Source organism: Diorhabda carinulata, chromosome 12 (genome assembly GCF_026250575.1).
Source record: "Diorhabda carinulata isolate Delta chromosome 12, icDioCari1.1, whole genome shotgun sequence".
Classification (NCBI taxonomy): Eukaryota; Metazoa; Arthropoda; class Insecta; order Coleoptera; family Chrysomelidae; genus Diorhabda; species Diorhabda carinulata.
Genome location: NC_079471.1, coordinates 4,227,465 through 4,247,186, shown reverse-complemented (window position 1 = coordinate 4,247,186; position 19,722 = coordinate 4,227,465). Strand labels below are relative to the sequence as shown.

At 30.8% G+C, this 19,722-nt stretch overlaps 1 protein-coding gene across 1 annotated transcript in view; it reads left to right on the top strand.

Annotated features, from left to right (window-relative positions):
- The window catches only part of LOC130900327 (uncharacterized), a 194,934-nt gene that overhangs the window by 153,758 nt on the left and 21,454 nt on the right, over positions 1 to 19,722 (top strand). The window contains exons 9-11 of the mRNA XM_057810863.1: positions 3,541 to 3,766; positions 9,425 to 9,562; positions 13,020 to 13,225. Of these exons, the coding sequence (XP_057666846.1) occupies positions 3,541 to 3,766; positions 9,425 to 9,562; positions 13,020 to 13,225 (570 nt within the window). The remainder of the gene's footprint in view (positions 1 to 3,540; positions 3,767 to 9,424; positions 9,563 to 13,019; positions 13,226 to 19,722) is intronic.

The following is a 19,722-nucleotide window of genomic DNA, read 5'->3' as shown; positions in this document are numbered from 1 at the left end:
TTTTGATCTTTATATTGATCTTGAACTTTCCATGTAACATCGTGGATAAAGTCTTGAGTTTGTCCTTTTCTGATATTCGTGTCTCAATATAATGAAATAAAAATTTTCTGTTATAAAAGAAAACTTTAACTTCACAATCATCATACGTGCGTTTCATAGAATATCATTTTTCTCGATAATCACAACTGGAAATTGTTTTTTATTTCTTTATATTTATGAAATTTGGATAAAATCTAGATAAAACTAATTTGAGAAAACGTACGTAATAAATAAGAAAAGGTCTACCCAAAAAAGATCACATGGAAAGTATCATAATCATCAACTTTAACACTAATTTCAGTTTAGTATTCAGTCTATTTGCCTTTTTTAGACAATTACAATGGACATTACCACATAAAATATTTTTTTTCATGTAACAGTGACAAGACAGAGTCATTTTCATTAAAATAGTTGCATTGTTTCTCTAAAGTAAAACATTTTAGTGACCCCAAATCTCTAATTATAATTGCATATGTTAATTGATTAATATTATTAATATTAAGTGGACTTTTTTGTACTGGATGAAAGTTTCAAGTAGATTTTTGTAACCTCTTCTTAATATTATTTATTATTTCCTGTTTCTTTCACGTATTCTATTTTGATAATAAGTTTTCAAACCCTTATATTGAAAAACGGTCTGTAACATCCATAAATATTTTTAATCATACTCTCCTTTTTATTTTAGTATTGTAACTCTCATGTTTGTGTTTGTGGTACCCAATAACATTTTTTGCATGCAATTTGTAATTCCGTAGGATTCTCACATCTTTTTCTGACAAACTCAACGTTAGATATACAATTGAAAATGTATCATCAATCCGATTTCTTTATTTCAAACTTTCTTAAACATATTCTATAATAAAAAAAATTAATATAAAGGTATTAAAAATGTTTTATTTATAGCAATATATAAATTAGTCTGCAACAAGTATATACGGTAATAATAATAATAATTTAACAACAAAAATATTTATTTCTTCCATTGAAACAGATCTGAAATACGTGAAAATCTAGAAAAATTCACTACCAGGATTTTCTAATAAATTTACTGGTAGACACCCATATAAAAACAAACATTATCAGTTATCAATATTAAATGTAATTGTAATTTGCAATGGTAATGCAATTATTATTGAAATTTGATTCCAATTGATACTAATAATTGAGAATGACATTCACCTGCTCTTGTTTCCATTACGCACTTTTTAATTCACGGTGTTTTACATTATAACTTTCTATCCAATAGAAATACTATATTTGTTTTACACAAAATTTGTACTAACTCAACAAACTATTCTAAAATAATCCCAAAAATGAAATACACACACTGTTGTTAACATATTTGATGCAATTTCATTTTTTCAAATAATTATATTTATTATGATGTCGAGAAGATGTATTTGTCTCCCCTATGTTGAGTTTTAATTTCTAACGAGATATTCACAACATGAAAAAACAATGAAAACAAGAAAGACTATATTCAGTTATACTTCAAGTAAAATCAACATTTATTGGGAGTCTCAGAAGATTCAAGAGAAAAAACCATGAAAATCGACATTTTGTATTATTTTCAAGTAAATAAGTCAATGTCTAGAGTTGGAAGTTATTTCATTTAATAGAAATAACACAATAACTAAAAATTATTGTAGTAAATCCGGAAAATGGGTAAGGAATTAGTCATGAGTAATATCAATACATGCAATTTTATAATGCGAACGGGTGAAGCATCGTTTTCCATAGTGAGAGTATACAACAAAAAAAATAGAACGGAAAGTCAATCACAACAGAAAATCCTGGATATAACATTGTTTATAATGAAATTATTAGAAAAATTAATACCAGAAATGAACTAGAAATTATTTTCTGCTGAAAAATTGAAGCAAATTATGTGGCAATGGATCTAACGCCCCGCATAAAGTGGCCGATTTGATTTGTAGTTTGGTTATGAAGCAAACATTTCATGGCAATCAAATAGTACGTTGGACAAAATCGAATCAACATGAACTAAATTAGAATCCTAACAATGCTATTAGTTTAAGCATTTTAGTCCTAGAAGTACCTGACCTGACTTAGAGATGGCGGTAGTTACCTGTAGAATACTACAATATATATATTATCTTCACAGACCTTCAATTGACAATCCTTTATACATCTTCTTCATAACCCATGATTTTTTATCATAATCTATGGTATTTTTAGTTTTTTCTCCCGCTTTTTCTCACACAACTTCTGTTGTGTTTTATTCAACTCAATTTTTACGATTTTTTTTTATTTCAAAGCATTTCTCTTGTTCATCTTCTACACAATGACAATAACTTGTTTCTTTTAATAAGCCTGAAGAATCTGCATTTGAGTTATATCAATTTCAAACAGTTTTCTAAGAGTCGAATGAAACCAATTTGATATTTTCTCGTTTTACTGCAAAACAAGATGTATTTTTAAATCTTCGAGGAATATATACTGTGAAAGACGTGAAGGGATTTGATTATTTGGAAACGCGAAATTTTCACTCACGCGGAGTTGGAACTTGATCTGTAGTTTAGTTTCTTTTGAATTCCTCACATTCAACGACACTCATACTAAAGCTCAATAAATATGTTGTATGTACCTACAATTACATCAAATGAATACCAGAAAATCAATTTTTAATTGCATCACTATCGCAATCGATTGAATACTTTCAGTAATTATTGAAATTATCAATTGATGTCTAATTTCCTGAAAACTTTGTCACGAACAATGAAAATAATTCCACTTTAATAGAAAATTTAGCTTCTGTAAAATAAATATACATAATTTTTTTTTGCTGGATCGTTTTCAATTGATTTGTTTTTCATATAAAAACTGAGCAGTCAGAAAAGGATGAATTTCAAATTTTAGAAATAGAAAAAGTAGGTTACAACCACTGAAGACAACATCACCATCACCATTTCGTGATTATAAATTGGTTTCAAAAGGGTATGGGGTATAATATTTTTTTTTGTAAAAAATTAATTTTGCAATTTTGGAAAAGTTGATGTCAAAAATACAAATTAGTAAGTTTGGATATGTGAAGCTGTGGAATAAAAAAACAGAATACGTTATTTATAGACATCTTGTTTATTCTTCAAAATTGATAGATGAAGATGAAATACAAAATTGATGAACAAAAAATCGATAGCTCATATTTAGAGGAAAAATAAATACCTCTCTTATTTTTACTGTTTTCTTTTTGCTTTAGTTTTAGTTAAGTTAATGAACCTTTCCAATGGTAATTTTGATAAATGTCCACAATCTTATGCCTTTATCAACTATTTTGATTGACGTTAATTACATTTACAAAGTAGTCAAAGCTAGTAATTCCGTGAAAACAGAAATGTATTTAAACACAATTCAATATCACTTATTTTTCTACATGAAAACTAGATCTTTCAAAGTTTTAATAAACAACACAAAATAAACTTATTATGTGTTTTTCTTTGCATTCCCAGATTTCGATTTTGATCCAAAATCTGGTTTCAGGTGCAGATGATTTCAACGAAGTAGAAAAAATAGTATTCCAAAGTACATGTCATACGGCCTTAACAAGCTGTAATAATTATTACCATTGTCGAATGCTGCTCAATCCCATTTTACACCATTGCGACATCTCACGCTGCAACAGAAATTCATGCATGGAAGCTCTGCAGAAGTTCTATAGCAAACCAGATTTTCATTGGAATGTTGAAATAGCATTCTGTCTTTGCAAGTAAGTATAATGTATTTTTAAGCCTGTTTTATTTGAAAATTGTTAGAAATAACTGAAAAGATCATATTGTTTAATAAAAAATAACATATCATAAAATTATTTTCAACCTGAAGCTCTTCTCGACAAAGCATTCTGGACATCTACTTTTGAACCATCGCTGATTGTATGTTACCAGTTAAAATAACCAAACAAGCTAGCCATTTGTGGACCGGAGCTCTTCTGCAGCGTTGTTAAACAATAACTGAAATGGTATTTTAAAATGAGCGACGTATAACTCTAGATAAGTCAGTTTATATTGGAAGAATCCCCAACATTCACACAACAACTAAGTAACACGATGAATACAGTTGTTGTGAGTCTCTGAACAGTTCAAGCTCAATGGATATTTGATGGGTCAAAGGCTATATCAAAATTTATTTATATATCTATATAAATCACAAGCGCATACTTTGAAAAATAGTTGTCTTCTTCTTTAGGTCTTATTTTTACGCCTCCATAGACTTTAATTTCTTCTTCTTTGATTTCCTCCAAAAGTTTTGCATTTGTTTTGTCTTATTTCCTCTATTTGACAGTTCCACTGCATTCTTGGTCTCCCTTTTCGCTTTTCCTTGGCTAATCTACCTTCATTTGTATTTCCTACATAAATATATGAAACATATCCAAATCAGTATTAATAGAGTTTTAGAACAAGCAAAATTTTTCATAAAATTGTTATTACATTGCACACATCATTTCAAAATGAACTATTCGACTCTTTCATATCGATTTTTGAGTGAACCATCTGTCACATTATTCGACGCTTATCTTCAAATGTGGTTCTTTCATTGTTTATTGTGTTTTCTTATACATTTTTTACTATTATTGTTACTACTTTCAATATATCGGCAAAAACTTCAACGACTATCACACATAAGGCCACATTTTATTACAACATAGTTAATCTGTTTAAATGATGAAGTTGCCGTAGAAAGTCATCAATATTATAAGCCAGACCAAATTTATCTATCGTGTTTGGATTAAGTTGAATTGATTAGTACTAATCTGGACTAGACTGGACCCCTGAATGGTCTTTGATTTACCTACATCTAGTCGAACCTAACCCTACTAAAGTCTGGATTAATTAATCTTTACCTGAATCTACTAAATCTATTGCTAAAATAAGATTTGTAGCAGTACATAAATGTGTAAATGTATAAAATAACGTAACTTTTCACCAGTTTTTTTGCTGTTTTTCGGGTATAAATTCTTGGTTTACCACTTTTTGACAAATTCAGATTCGGCTATAGTATGGAAAATATTTAAGACATAAATGATATAAAAAATGTTTTTTTTTTGGTTTACAAAGCCATTTTAATGTTGTATTGAATGATGAAAAACTTGAAATATATACTGGGTGTACTAAATAAAAAAATTATAGTTATTTCTATTATGCAGTAAGGATACATCCTGTATGCTAATAAACTTTTGCAGATGATTTGTATTATGCAAAAATAGGGATAACTGATCGTTTAGGTTTTAAATAACGTCCACCTAAGTACTGACTCACTTATTACCTTTCTAATGGTATCCTGTATAGAATAAAACACAACAGAAATTTTGCATAAATAATTATTTATACAACCAGTGAGTAAAGTAATACTTTCTCTTACGAGTAGGATGGTTTGACCGGCAATTCCTACGAGTGAAGGAAAGTTACTTTACTCATGAGTTTCATTCAAAAATTTTTCTACGTACGTAGACTCAAAAAAAATTCGACAAAGCTTTTATCAATTTTTATTTTGTAATAGTATTATTAAAAGTACAACTGTGAGCATTATTAATTTGAAGTGAAGAAGAAATTACATTATTATTGGTACTTGAATTGGCAACATTTAACGAGCTCAAAGAAATTACGTCGTCTATAGTTGTATTAGTACTTATTGGATTGTTGCAATATTGCTTGAAGTCGAACTAGTTGTTTCCGTTAAAATTTTCACTGCGGAATCTATTTTATTTGTTATTGATTCGTCTACGTAACCCCCGCAACTGTGTTGGATTTCCACCCACCTCACTTCTTTAGTTGAATTATATCACCACCGGAATCCACTAAGAGAGACGCCGAAGAGCGTCGAAATGAATGCCCACTGTAATTTTTTGTATTAGGTAAATTCAAATATGTTGTCATAGCCGAGGGAATTTTTGAAAAGGTATTGATACCTACAACTTGGGTTTTGCATTTTCCATTTCTATACTGCAAAAAGAAATGATCTGTTTTGATATTTGTGGGTCGTTGGTTTTTATATTTTTTTAAATGTTTACCAAGTTTAATCTATTGTCAGATATTTCACTCAAAACAGTAAATCGACGTTGAACATGAGTTTTTGTATCAGGTACTATGATAATTAAAACATTTCCGGTATTATTAATATCGTTATACTTAATTTTATATAATTCCTCTCTCCGCAGAGCTGAGATGTTACAAATAATATCTAGGCTTACATTAAAATTTTTTGCTGTCAAACCTTATGCATGAGACAATAAACGTCTGGAGCTTACAATAGAAACTTATTAATTTCTTCACGGGCAAATGTTTAAGATTTCTTAGGTCTATATTCAACTGATTCATTTTTCAAATATGCAATGAGTTTCGAGGAGTATTTACTGATGTCTACGTCGTTATTTACCATTAGGGTGTCTTTCAGTTTTGAATTAAAGTCGATCAAAGTGTTGAAGGCTTCCACATTTTGGATTTAGTTTCAAAGTAAGTTAGTAACACTCTTTCTGTGAAGCTGTTTATACCTTTTTTATTACGCCACTCCATAAAAGAATTACGTTCCTTTAAATACTGTTCCCAGGATTTCTCAGGGAGAAGATTCGTAGTCGCTGTAATTGCCGATTCAATAACATCTGGTGTGCAGTTTAAACTCTCCATCACTAATAATAATAGTAATAATACTACACTCCTTTTAATTAGACACAAAGCGGATTTTCTCGAACTAATATCAAGAAATGAAAGTGTGACAATTCATCGTAGAATGAGAATTAAAGCGTTCACACCCCATTATTTTGATAAAACAATTTTATAATTGCGTTAAAAAATGACCCGTTGTGGCGCTTTTTTTAACACAAAAGCGTGAAAAAATGAACCGCTACGGTACTTTTTTTCACTTTTTTTACCGATTCAGAAAATACATTCTTTAAGAATGCAAATCAATGAAAAAAAAACGTGAATATTATAACGGACGTAGAAAAAAATGTATTTAATCGAATCCTTCTCGAAAAAAATTATTTTCAACACACTTATTTTTCTGTTGAACGCATAATTGTATAAGCACGTAGATTGAAAAAACATCTATTATATACACTAAAAAGTGTTTTATAGACAAGATTCAACGGTAACAGTGATTGATGGGCTGTCTTTTGTATGCCTATTATGTCCTAAACATAATGCTTCAATATTGAAATGATTAGAGGTTGGGGCGTGGTAATGCTGCCAGTGAAGTAGATAAATTATATAAATCGTACCTGATTTCAGAAGCTGAATTCATTTTTAAAAAGTTTCCACTCGCATTACTGAAATATACAAAATAACAAATTTCCATGGATCACATCGTCACTTGACTCCCACAATATTTTAATTAAAGTAATCAAGAAAAGTTCTATATTACTGAAATTGATGAAAATATATAAGTTGTTGATTTATAATATTTTTTCTCTGCTGATATTTTCTATATTCCACTCAGTCTCTGCCACTGATAAATATAATTTGCGTCCGTTGTGACCTACATTTCGTAAGTTTTATTGGAAATTGTTATTATTACGCTTCACTGCCTATATATTTAAAATCAATATTATATCGAATCGAACAATATATCATTTTACGAGGTGTATCCAAAATATAAGTTCCGTTTTCATTTTTACGGCAGCGCTGCTGTCCAGTGTAAAATAATATAGGAGAATTGTCGCTGACCTCACTCTGTTTTACCTATACAACTACGGCAGATGCTATTCCCTTGCTATCCAACGACAACCCACCTAGAGCAGTTTTCGCGAGACTTACTCGACAGGCAGGCTCATTAATACCAATTTCGCCTAGCTGACACCCAGAACGTCAATTTATTTTCCTTTGAAGAAGTACAATCCTGTGGAATCAACTACCGAGACACGTAATTCCCGAACATTACAACCTAAATAAATTCAAGATGAATATCCACGGACATCTCCACACTGCAGGCACCACTCGAATGTAATATGGTTTAATCTCTTGTACTTGATTGTTACATTAAGTTTTCTAAAGGCAGAAAACCAACTTTATCGGCAAATCTACGAGAAGGCGTTTAGGCACACTTCGTTGCCGACGAGGTATGCCTAAAAATGCATTTTGTTAATTGATTAATCACCACAATCTATGCAGACCTTCACTTTGAGATCACTGCTGCAAAATACAGAACAAGCTCTGAGGATTACTACCAAAATTTTCTGGATTTTCTCCATAAAAATGACCGACTTCATAGTTCGAACATTTCGAATGTGACTAAACTAAACATCAGGAATTTGATTGGAACGTTTTTGATAATCTCTATACAACCTGGATCTTGCTATTAGCGACTAGTATCTCTCCTAAAATCTTGTCTTGGTGGTCAAAAATTCAACAATAATGACGAACAGAAGAAACATATCATCACATGGATGAAGACACAGACCGCAACTTTATATGGAGAAGACATACAAAACCTTGTGCCACTCTATAACAAGAATCTACAAAATTTCGGAAGCTATTTAGAAAATTAGTTCAACAGTTGCAGATTTGTGTATAATAAATATTTTTTGTTTATCTGTACTTGTTTTTTATGTAATAAAATGTGTACTATATGCACATGAATCAATACAAAGATGTTTTTCACGAAGCTGTGCTACCAGGTCATTATCTCCTGAAAATATCACTTATTTTTCTTGTTTAATTAACTGGGTCCAGTTACTCATATTTCTAATGTAATATACAGGTTATGAAAGACAATCATTCAAAATAAGGAACGTACAATGGAACACTATTACTTAAAAATAATCTCGCCATTAGCATTCCTTGTATCTGGCCGTTAGATTTTGAAAAACTCTACGACATATAGCACCTATCCATTGGACGAAAGTTCTCACAGATCTCCATTTAAAAAAAACCATAAATATCATATCAATGGCATGAATTATCTCTTCTGCGAAAGATGGATTTCTTTGGAAACCAGTTTTGAACAACGAGTAAACTCTCGTTGGCACTATGACAAGAATCACGCTTGTTCTGTTCTTCCAATTCTTGCACTAAGAAATGTTTCACGTCCAACTTCAATATCCAGAACAAACTTATTCGAAGTATCGCTGAAGCATCTGAACTTTTGCTTGAAAATAACCAACGCCCTAACCACCCTTTTTGTTTTTTATTGATAGTCGTGCAAATTGCTTCGGAGATTTTGACCCTTGATTGAATTAAATTCACCCTCGGACACAAATTATTATTGTCTAAATGGTAATATACATAAGAAGGGCGTTCTCCCAAGAAATACGCACAGTTTCTTACGCTAGACCAATATAATAAATTATGGTTCACCCTATATAAGTAATCGTATACATGAAAAGCGTGTTGTTAAATTAAATTGAACATGAAAAAGAGATTTTCCTTTTTTCCAGGAAAACTGACAACAAACAAGATGCTTGTTTGATTGCACAAGAAAAACTTCATCCGGTGTGTGCACAAAGAACTGAAGAGTCGCCTCAACCATCTTGTCTTCATTTAGCAGAAGTTTGCAAAGAAAATAAAGAATGTAGGTAAGTGATTATATGAACTAAACAACTCTAAAGAACTAAACCACATCCATTAATGTTTCATTATCTATTTACTTCAAAACAAAGACATGTCACACTATTCAATTCAATCATTTCTCAAAAACAATATTTTTTTAAGCCAATTGAACTGGACTATGGGTCTTAGTAACGTTTTTGGTTCACATTTTTTCTCAAGTTTTAGTTTTGCCAAAAATTTTATCGAAACGACAGTTGATATCGATTTCAATATAATTTAAAGCATCTACTCGATATCTAATTAAATTTTTATTCTTACATTTTAGTGAAAGGTAAACTCTCAACATTTCACTTTGAAAATACTTGAGATATTGAAGGGAAGGCATAATCTTTGAGAAAACAGAACAAATACAAAGACTTTGAGATTATGCTTTGCGCTCAAACTAAAACAATTTTGTATTAGAGAGTTTTAGAAAGTTGCTGAAAAATAAGCAGTAGCGTATCAAAATTGATAATTTCCATTAAAATTTCATATAAACTTGACGTGATAGACCATTCTAAAAACGAACTTTTTTAGGGCCGCTCACGGATAATGATTATAATTGAAATTGTGTGTAACACATCAAGTTTAAGTTTGAAACCGATTAGGTATATTAAAAACAACTGAAGATATAATTACAATGAACAATATCACATTTTTTAAAAATACTGGAATATCTTCCGGTACTCTCATTTCACATAAATTTCTGTCGTTCCATTGTTAATCCAATCTCTTTGATTATTTTTGTTTTATTGAAAAAAAAAATTAATGTTTCACTATCTAGAGGCAAGTGTACCCAATTACTTAGAGACTGAGAGCTTCCATAGACGATGAAGTATGCGAAATCGACATTCCATTGGTGTTTAGGTTCAACATTTACTTTTAATACTCGATGTATTATTGTCACCTTGACGTTGGCAAATAGCTGATCCCCGTTTTGAACCAGTTTAAACAATTTGATTTCTTTTGAGGTCATGACCTAAGTATAATAGTTTTCGACATCCAGCTATTACCAAACATTCGCGAACTGCATTTGCTCTGTTATTTCCTTGTATAATAAACTATGGTGGTGCTAAATATCACCAAGTCCAACTGACTTCACTTGCGTTCTCGTTTTTAGCAATTGATTAAAAAAATTAAGCCCAATATCCTTGGCGCTGACTTTCCTTGGAAAACTGACAACTTTTGGAAGAAATTCTTGGGCTGTTCAGAACGGAATTGTTTTAGAAAGAAAAACTGATCTTCAGTTCGTATCTGGGTCTTGTTTAGGGCACAACGATATATCCAGAAGATACTAGAATAACATTTAATGTCCTACGACGCTTTAAAGGTAACAAATTTAACGTCAACGACGCATACTACCACATACGATCGGATCTGTTCTGCTTTACCTCTTATGGAGTGACTAACAGTCTTTATTTTATTACCTTAACCATTTAAGGTCCAACAGAATAGTTATTGCTGAAGGGCAGTTACTACTACTACTACCTTGAAGAGAAGTGAACAAGAACAGAACCTTCAACAAAGGCTCGTAGTAGAAATAACCCAGTAAATTTGCAATTTGATGAGTTTTAAACAACTCTATGGTTGATTTTATAACATCTAAGTAGATAATGAAATCGGCAAATCAATCCCGAATGAATATTTATAATGTTTAAAATGTTTTGCGTTTCAAAAATTGATAGAGACAGTACCGCATTCTTACAAAATCCCTTTCGACGCTATTCTAAGTGAGGATAGTAAGAATTCAACTTCAACACAAAAGTTAAGTCGACAAAGTAATCGAATACTCTAAATCTCACGAATATCTAGAGATTAGTTCACAATCTTCGACAACAAACCAACTTTGAATGAAGTGAGGTGTTAAAATCGAAAGTGTCTGTTTATCTTTTCGGTATAAATAAGGTAAATTGCTTTGTTAACTTTGTCGGTTTTCGTTGTTGATTGAATCTTTTTGTAAAACATTCTATAGAACTTAAATCGGTTTGATTTGTACACTAAAGCCGGTTTTAAATTAAAAAAAAAAACTTTAGTTATAAACGTGAAAACAAACTTTGGCTTGGATAAATAGCGCAATTGAATTTGTGAATCTAGTTTATCAATATTCTTCACTCCACAATCTTTCCTATCGTCCTGATTCAATAGGTTTGTTCCAAATGCTAATATGAACCGCTCATTAAAGAGTTATTGGAAATGTTTAAATGACATTTTTGCGCACTTATATACGGTTCTTGTATCAGCCAAAAGGACCCTTCTGGAGATGGTTCACAAACGATACTTAAGTCGGCTGGAATACAAAACATAATCCTTAGTATAACGGAGCTGCCCTGTTTGGAACACGTAATCTCTATTCTAATATAATCAAAATGATAATTCAGTTTCAGTTCAGTTAATTTTTAGTCTGTCCTTAAGTGCCAAAAAAGCTCAATAAATTATCAAATTTGTCCATGGTAGTACTTGAAAACTGTTTACAAGTGATATGAATGATTTAGTGGAAATTAGTCATTCAAGCAGGACGACTGGTCGTTCTTAAAGATGAAAAACAAACCTAAAATGGCGATTGAAGGACTGGGGCGTTCGCAAGAAACCTAAAAATGAGTTTACATCCTCTAAATTTTTGATTGACCAAGTAATAAATATCAGCGACCTAACCTAACCTAACCACTGAAAATGGCACTGGATCAGTTAAAGGACATATATTATTGGAAAAGGTAGTATTCAAACAGATGAAAATAAATTATGTACAAGTCTTAGTCTACTAGTCAGAACTTTCTAGTGTAAAAAAAATAGTTGCCGAACGTCTGACCGTCAGAAATTATTGGCAGCCCACTTTGAAAACGGGCTTAAGATACTCCATAAGAAACTATATATTTCACAGAAGCATGGATGATCCAAAATTTCACAGAAGTATGGATCCATTAAAGTGAGAAGACACGAGAATCTCTTTTCTTAATTTAATAGTTATAAGCATTTGAAGTTGCGAAATCAGAACTAATACTTTAGTTTATTTTCTAAATTATACGTTGGAATATTATCAATTTTTAATGGATGATTACTATGTCTCTTTACGGTTTCCTTGCCGTGTACAACAATTTAAAAATCTACATATCTCGTAAATCATAAATTTCATCGAGTTAAACCAAGAGTATCTTTTTGTTAATAAATCGATTGAAAAATTATTGTAATTACAGATGATTGACCATTTGGCATGAGCCGCCCCTGGCCTGCTACTTACTGTTCAACCTTTAGCTAAGTTAGAAAAGAGAAAATAACTTGAGTGCGATAAATATAAAAATCCCGTAACATCTGTTAAATAAAATTCAAATGTGCACCTAACAAATCAATTTACACATTTATAGTTTTTTGAAGAGAAAAACTTGGAAGGAAAAGTTGTAAGAAAATCACTCCTTATATCAAGTTTTCATTTGTTTTTATTTCTTTCAGATCGAAGTTGGAGTATTACGAGCAATCTTGTGCTGTTGACGCCGTAACGAAAAAATGTGCCGGATCGCCGATTGAATGTCGAACGGCTATTTTGGGAATTTTAGGTACGGATCTAAGGACGACTTGTGCCTGCAAAGGTACGGACATGACACAATTGTACGAATGTCTCGGCTGGCAGAGACTCCTCTGGGTCAATCCATGTGTAGGTAAGTTACGCTGACTGAATTTTTTAGTAAGCTGCAACAAATAATAAAATAAAAATATAATAAAATTGTACCAATATGTTTTACGTTTCACGTGCGCATTTCAGTCAAAGTAAATATATTGAAGTCATCACAAAAGGTTTTTAACAACTTTCAAGTCACCTAATACAAATTGTTTATAAGATTTTATCAAGTTTTAACCTGCATCTGTTCTACATTATTTTGACATTTAGTTGTTATATTTAAATAGGTGGCAGGCGATAGCGCCCAGGTGTCGACTGGCTGTCACCCGCATCTGTCAAATTTAACAGTTTCTGGAAGCATCTCAAGACACAAAATCAATAGATACCTACAACAAATATCTACATATTTACATAATCAAAGCTTATGTTTATTTTCCTTTTTTATCCAATAAATATTATATGTAACTTCTCGTGAGAAGAGATTGGCATCTTACAAGTTCTTTTTCGGTCTATATTTCTCTCGATTCTTGATTGAAGGAAATCAAATTTTCCAACAGACATCCGCAAATATTCGAAAAATCTTTCAGGACGGCTTCTATGTTCTCGATAGAGATGATAAAATTCGCAATATTCATAACGTTATTTTGTTGTTTGTTAATAGGGTGTACAATACCCTTCCCTTTCTTTCTCTTTTCTTACTCTCGATTGTTAAATATTCCACCAATAAGCAGTAACTATCGTCTTATAAAGTTAGAATGTCGACTCAGTAGCGTAGCTAGGCGTTAGTGATCTGATCCCTCGTCCGTGTCATACTTAAAGGTGCCTCGGGAAGCCTCTTCTGCGATGCATAAGATAGAGACAAGATGATAAAGACAAGATGATGAAGACAAGATGATAAAGACAAGATGATAAAGACAAGATGATGAAGACAAGATGATAAAGACAAGATGATAAAGACAAGATGATAAAGACAAGATGATGAAGACAAGATGATAAAGACAAGATGATAAAGACAAGATGATAAAGACAAGATGATAAAGACAAGATGATAAAGACAAGATGATAAAGACAAGATGATAAAGACAAGATAAAGATAAGATAAAGACAAGATAAAGACAAGATAAAGACAAGATAAAGACAAGATAAAGACAAGATAAAGACAAGATAAAGACAAGATAAAGACAAGATAAAGACAAGATAAAGACAAGATAAAGACAAGATAAAGACAAGATAAAGACAAGATAAAGTCAAGATAAAGACAAGATAAAGATAAGATAAAGACAAGATAAAGACAAGATAAAGTCAAGATAAAGACAAGATAAAGAGGAGATAAAGACGAGATAAAGACAAGATAAAGACAAGATAAAGACAAGATAAGGACAAGATAAAGACAAGATAAAGACAAGATAAAGACAAGATAAGGACAAGATAAAGACAAGATAAAGACAAGATAAAGACAAGATAAGGACAAGATAAAGACAAGATAAAGACAAGATAAAGACAAGATAAGGACAAGATAAAGACAAGATAAAGACAAGATAAAGACAAGATAAAGACAAGATAAAGACAAGATAAAGACAAGATAAAGACAAGATAAAGACAAGATAAAGACAAGATAAGGACAAGATAAAGACAAGATAAAGACAAGATAAAGACAAGATAAGGACAAGATAAAGACAAGATAAAGACAAGATAAAGACAAGATAAGGACAAGATAAAGACAAGATAAAGACAAGATAAAGACAAGATAAGGACAAGATAAAGACAAGATAAAGACAAGATAAGGACAAGATAAAGACAAGATAAAGACAAGATAAAGACAAGATAAGGACAAGATAAAGACAAGATAAAGACAAGATAAAGACAAGATAAAGACAAGATAAAGACAAGATAAAGACAAGATAAAGACAAGATAAAGACAAGATAAAGACAAGATAAAGACAAGATAAAGACAAGATAAAGACAAGATAAAGACAAGATAAAGACAAGATAAAGACAAGATAAAGACAAGATAAAGACAAGATAAAGACAAGATAAAGACAAGATAAAGACAAGATAAAGACAAGATAAAGACAAGATAAAGACAAGATAAAGACAAGATAAAGACAAGATAAAGACAAGATAAAGACAAGATAAAGACAAGATAAAGACAAGATAAAGACAAGATAAAGACAAGATAAAGACAAGATAAAGACAAGATAAAGACAAGATAAAGACAAGATAAAGACAAGATAAAGACAAGATAAAGACAAGATAAAGACAAGATAAAGACAAGATAAAGACAAGATAAAGACAAGATAAAGACAAGATAAAGACAAGATAAAGATAAGATAAAGACAAGATAAAGACAAGATAAAGACAAGATAAAGATAAGATAAAGACAAGATAAAGACAAGATAAAGACAAGATAAAGACGAGATGAAGACAAGATAAAGACAAGATGAAGACAAGATGAAGACAAGATGAAGACAAGATGAAGATAAAATTATAAGTCAAAATATAAACAAGAGAAAGATAAAATTATAAGACAAGATGGTCAATATTTTTTTATGGTGAATGAGTATATCGTGTCAAAGCAAGTTTGGTAATATAGTTTAGTTGTGTAGATCTTGCTAGCGAAAGAAAAGAGGCCTCATTAATACGACTTGTTGCACGGGCGTAGTTGATATGATTCTTTTTTATTACCATATTAATTCGTTTGCTAGGTCGAAACCTATAATCAAATATTAATATTTTTCATACAATTTATGAATTTAAATCATATCCTGTCGTTTTAAAAATACTTATACTTTTCAATGTAAAATACTGATCTTTTAGAATTATTGAAACATATAAAAGCAGATGAATATTAATTTCAAACATTTCTGCACCAGAAGATATATTATACAGGTTTATAAGAACTCTCATGATATCTTTATTAAATTTTGAAGTAGCTACAACATTCGAAACGGGAAGTTAATCAAACTTTATAGCGACCATAATCTCTTCTAGTTTGCTATAAGCATAACGTCGATAAATTTAGAGCATTTGTAGTCCATTGGAATATAAAAATAACAATTCTCGTATAAAACTTCAGCTAGCAGTGGACAAACTCGTCGAGATAGTTCTCTAAAATTATATTGAAGTCGTTTCAAGTTTTATTCGTTCCGACTCAGATTTGGTTCACCTTTGCATTTGACATCTGAATGTCATTATTGTTAGATAGAGATGCACAGCGCGAGCAACTTTTATGAATACTAGTTTTTAACGTATTTAACATAAGAGTTTGCTGTTTAAATCTCAACATTTTCTTTTTAACGATCCTCTATAGTATATATATATACAGTAGAAAAAGTGCTGTAATGTTTTTCTTCTTTATTTAAATACACTTAACTATTCACTAAAGTATATCCTCAGACTTATTACTCAACACTTATCCTATTGTTCACATACTAATTTATTTAATTACATCCTTTGCCTGTCTATTTCGATGTATTCGGGATAACATCAGATTATTTACCGACTACTAGCTGATAAAGAAGCGCCTATTTATATACAATGAATTTTTCGATATATCTAATTCTAGATTGTAAGCATACAAAACGACCTTCATGGAAATTGATTCTATAAAAACGGCCACAACATGCTGTAAATAAGATATCAAAACAATATAAATAAATTACCGCCGTATTTAAAAAAAATGTGAATGACCCTTGTAGAAATAGCCCACCGCATCCAACAAACATTAAATTCTATTGACGTAATAGAAAAGGACAGGCACCATGATCTACGTCAGTAGATGAGTTCGTAACAGTACCATAACTGGGATTATTGTTAAGATTACAGAAAAATGTTGAATTAACGTTTCTCATAATGATCTGAAAATGCTCCTGGCAGCGTGATGGGATTTTGCAAAAGGTAGATGCAGATCCTCTTATTACAATTAAGGTGAAGCCAAGTTTATGTTACATCCCATAGTTAATCACCATAATTGTAGATATTGAAGTGATATTAATCCTAATTTATAGATAAACCTGTACGTACGACGAAGTCTCCAAAAATTTATAACTAAATGTTTATAAAGCAATTTATAGATGTCACCATTGCATTCATTGAAGAAAGAAAGTTAGGTTAGTAGAATCTAACCAATAAAAGCATAGCATCAATTTAAATCGCAACAGGAATCAACAAAACTCTACATTTATGTCAAGTGTCAATTTGAATTTTGATTTTTAAATCAGATGAATTCAATGTTTTTTAAAAGAGAAGATTCCATAACCAACCGCAATTCACGATTAATCAATGATTGAATATCTAGCTTTCGAATACTTATGTGTTCATCATCGGGGAATCGATTACTTGAGAATTGCGGTGTGTTAAGTGTTGTTATTTCTTTTCAGAAAATTATTGAATTCAGCAAATTCACAAATCAATATTCAAATTGACGTTGTTCGAGCTCTGTCTGAAATCCTAGCTTGATCAGAATTAATAAAACTTGAGATGAAAAAGAATTTTACTTCACGTCATTTTAAAATGCATACATAAATTCGTAATATACTAATGGAAAACTTTTTTATTATTAATAATATCAAAAGTTATTCTTCATAAAAATTTCTGCATACTTAAAAAATAACTTGCCGATATTATAAGAAATATGAATCGTTTACTATTAAGAAAACTTATTTTTTAAAATACCTCGTATACAACTTTTAATATATAATATTTGATATTTAGATTTTTTCTATTTAGACGTATACTATATGAAAAATAGCTTTTTTTCTGAGTTCTGATGAATAAGTTTCCCGGATACTGAGAACTTAAATGGGCACATAACTTACGAGAAATAAACTATGATATTAAGGATAGAAAAATTTTCTTGGAAGCAACGTATAACTCTAATATCCAAAAATGTTCAACATATTTCAAACTTTAAAAACCCAAGTTCAGACACTTTTTATGCGTATTTTAAAAATAAGAACAAAAATTCCTGAACAAGTTCGAAAACAAATTTTAAATTGTAGAAAACTTTTAGCTTGAAGAGTTTAGCAAAAATTATATTTGAAATAAAAGCCTTACACAGGTTTCAAAGCAAGTACAAGCTGTATAGTGTCAAAGGAATTAAGAGAAATACATGGTTGTTTACAAATTAATTAATTAATATGAAATTAACAAAAAACGATTTAAAAATCACGCAATCTATGTAAAATGTACTAAAAAATGAAAAATCGGAATTTTGCCATCCGGCAAGGCATGTCAAGCTGTCTTCAAAGAGTTTAAAATTTTTCAATTTGATTTCGGAGGTCGGGAAGGGTGCGTGGTTCTCAAGCAAAAACGAGAAGGTGTCAGATCACATTACCTAGTGGGCCACTCAACGAATCCTCACCTGCATTCTCCAAAATGAGCATTAAGGTACATGAAATGACAGATGATCGCGAGGGTTAGATCGTTGTTAATTTTCCCACGTAAATCTTCGAGCATTTACAGATAACTTTGACCCGTCAAGTAGCCCTCAAAATAGTACGGATCCACGAACCTCCCCATACTCACACACATCCCAGGCAGATTTAATTCTTCTTCAAAGAAAACGTTTCCATATTTTCGTCAGTTGGTACAAATAACGGTGGTGTAGAACGCAGCGCGTCGGCAACAGAGCCCGTTTTTAAGAATTTCTGGTACTTCTTCCACACTTTTGAACGATCTCGAAAATTGTTGTTGCAAATCGCTAGACATAGTTTCGTGATACAAGCTCGTAGACAGATACAAAAAAAAACTCTTTATTGAAACGTGAACTTGATATTGATTATTCATTCTGCAAACGCGCTTACTCGACGAGCATGTGTCTTTTTGACAGAGTTATGCCGATTATTGGAGAACGTTTCGACATCTGTACAAGCCACACTTTATACGACTTTGTATCCATGACGATGAATTTTGACTTTATACAGAGCGGATATTTTAGTTAAGTATTGGAAAGTAATATCACCAGCTTTCATTGAACATTTCTAGCCTTATATGTTCAAAATATATTCTAACATTATCAGAATCTATTATTCAAATCATTCTCGAAAACAATTTTATGCACTTTATTTAAGTGCGATTTAAAAAAAAAACTTTCAGTAGTTGAGTAAAAATTTTTCAAGAAGAATTGACTTCTTAATGAGATTCGATCTACCAACCGTAAGATTTTAAGCCACGTTGACGAATCATTGAGCTATCGAAGCTATTTTACATTTGATATATCGTTTGGAAAGAGGTTCATATGAAAAATTATTTTCACAAAACATCGTAGTAGAACTGGTAAAATAAAGTTAATTCAATTAAAAATACTATTATAGACTGACAAAAAAGCAAAATAGAAAATTTAATATAAAAATTACATTAATCAATCCACGAGGTATTATCAAACAGTTAACTAATATTTTTATTGAAATATGTAAAGTTTGGTACGTAGAAACTTGATATATGTTACTTAGAATAGCATTAAAAACGCCGATTTTCCTACTCTATAGCTTCATTTTAAAAAAAAATCTTTTTTAGAAATAATTATTAAGTGTATTT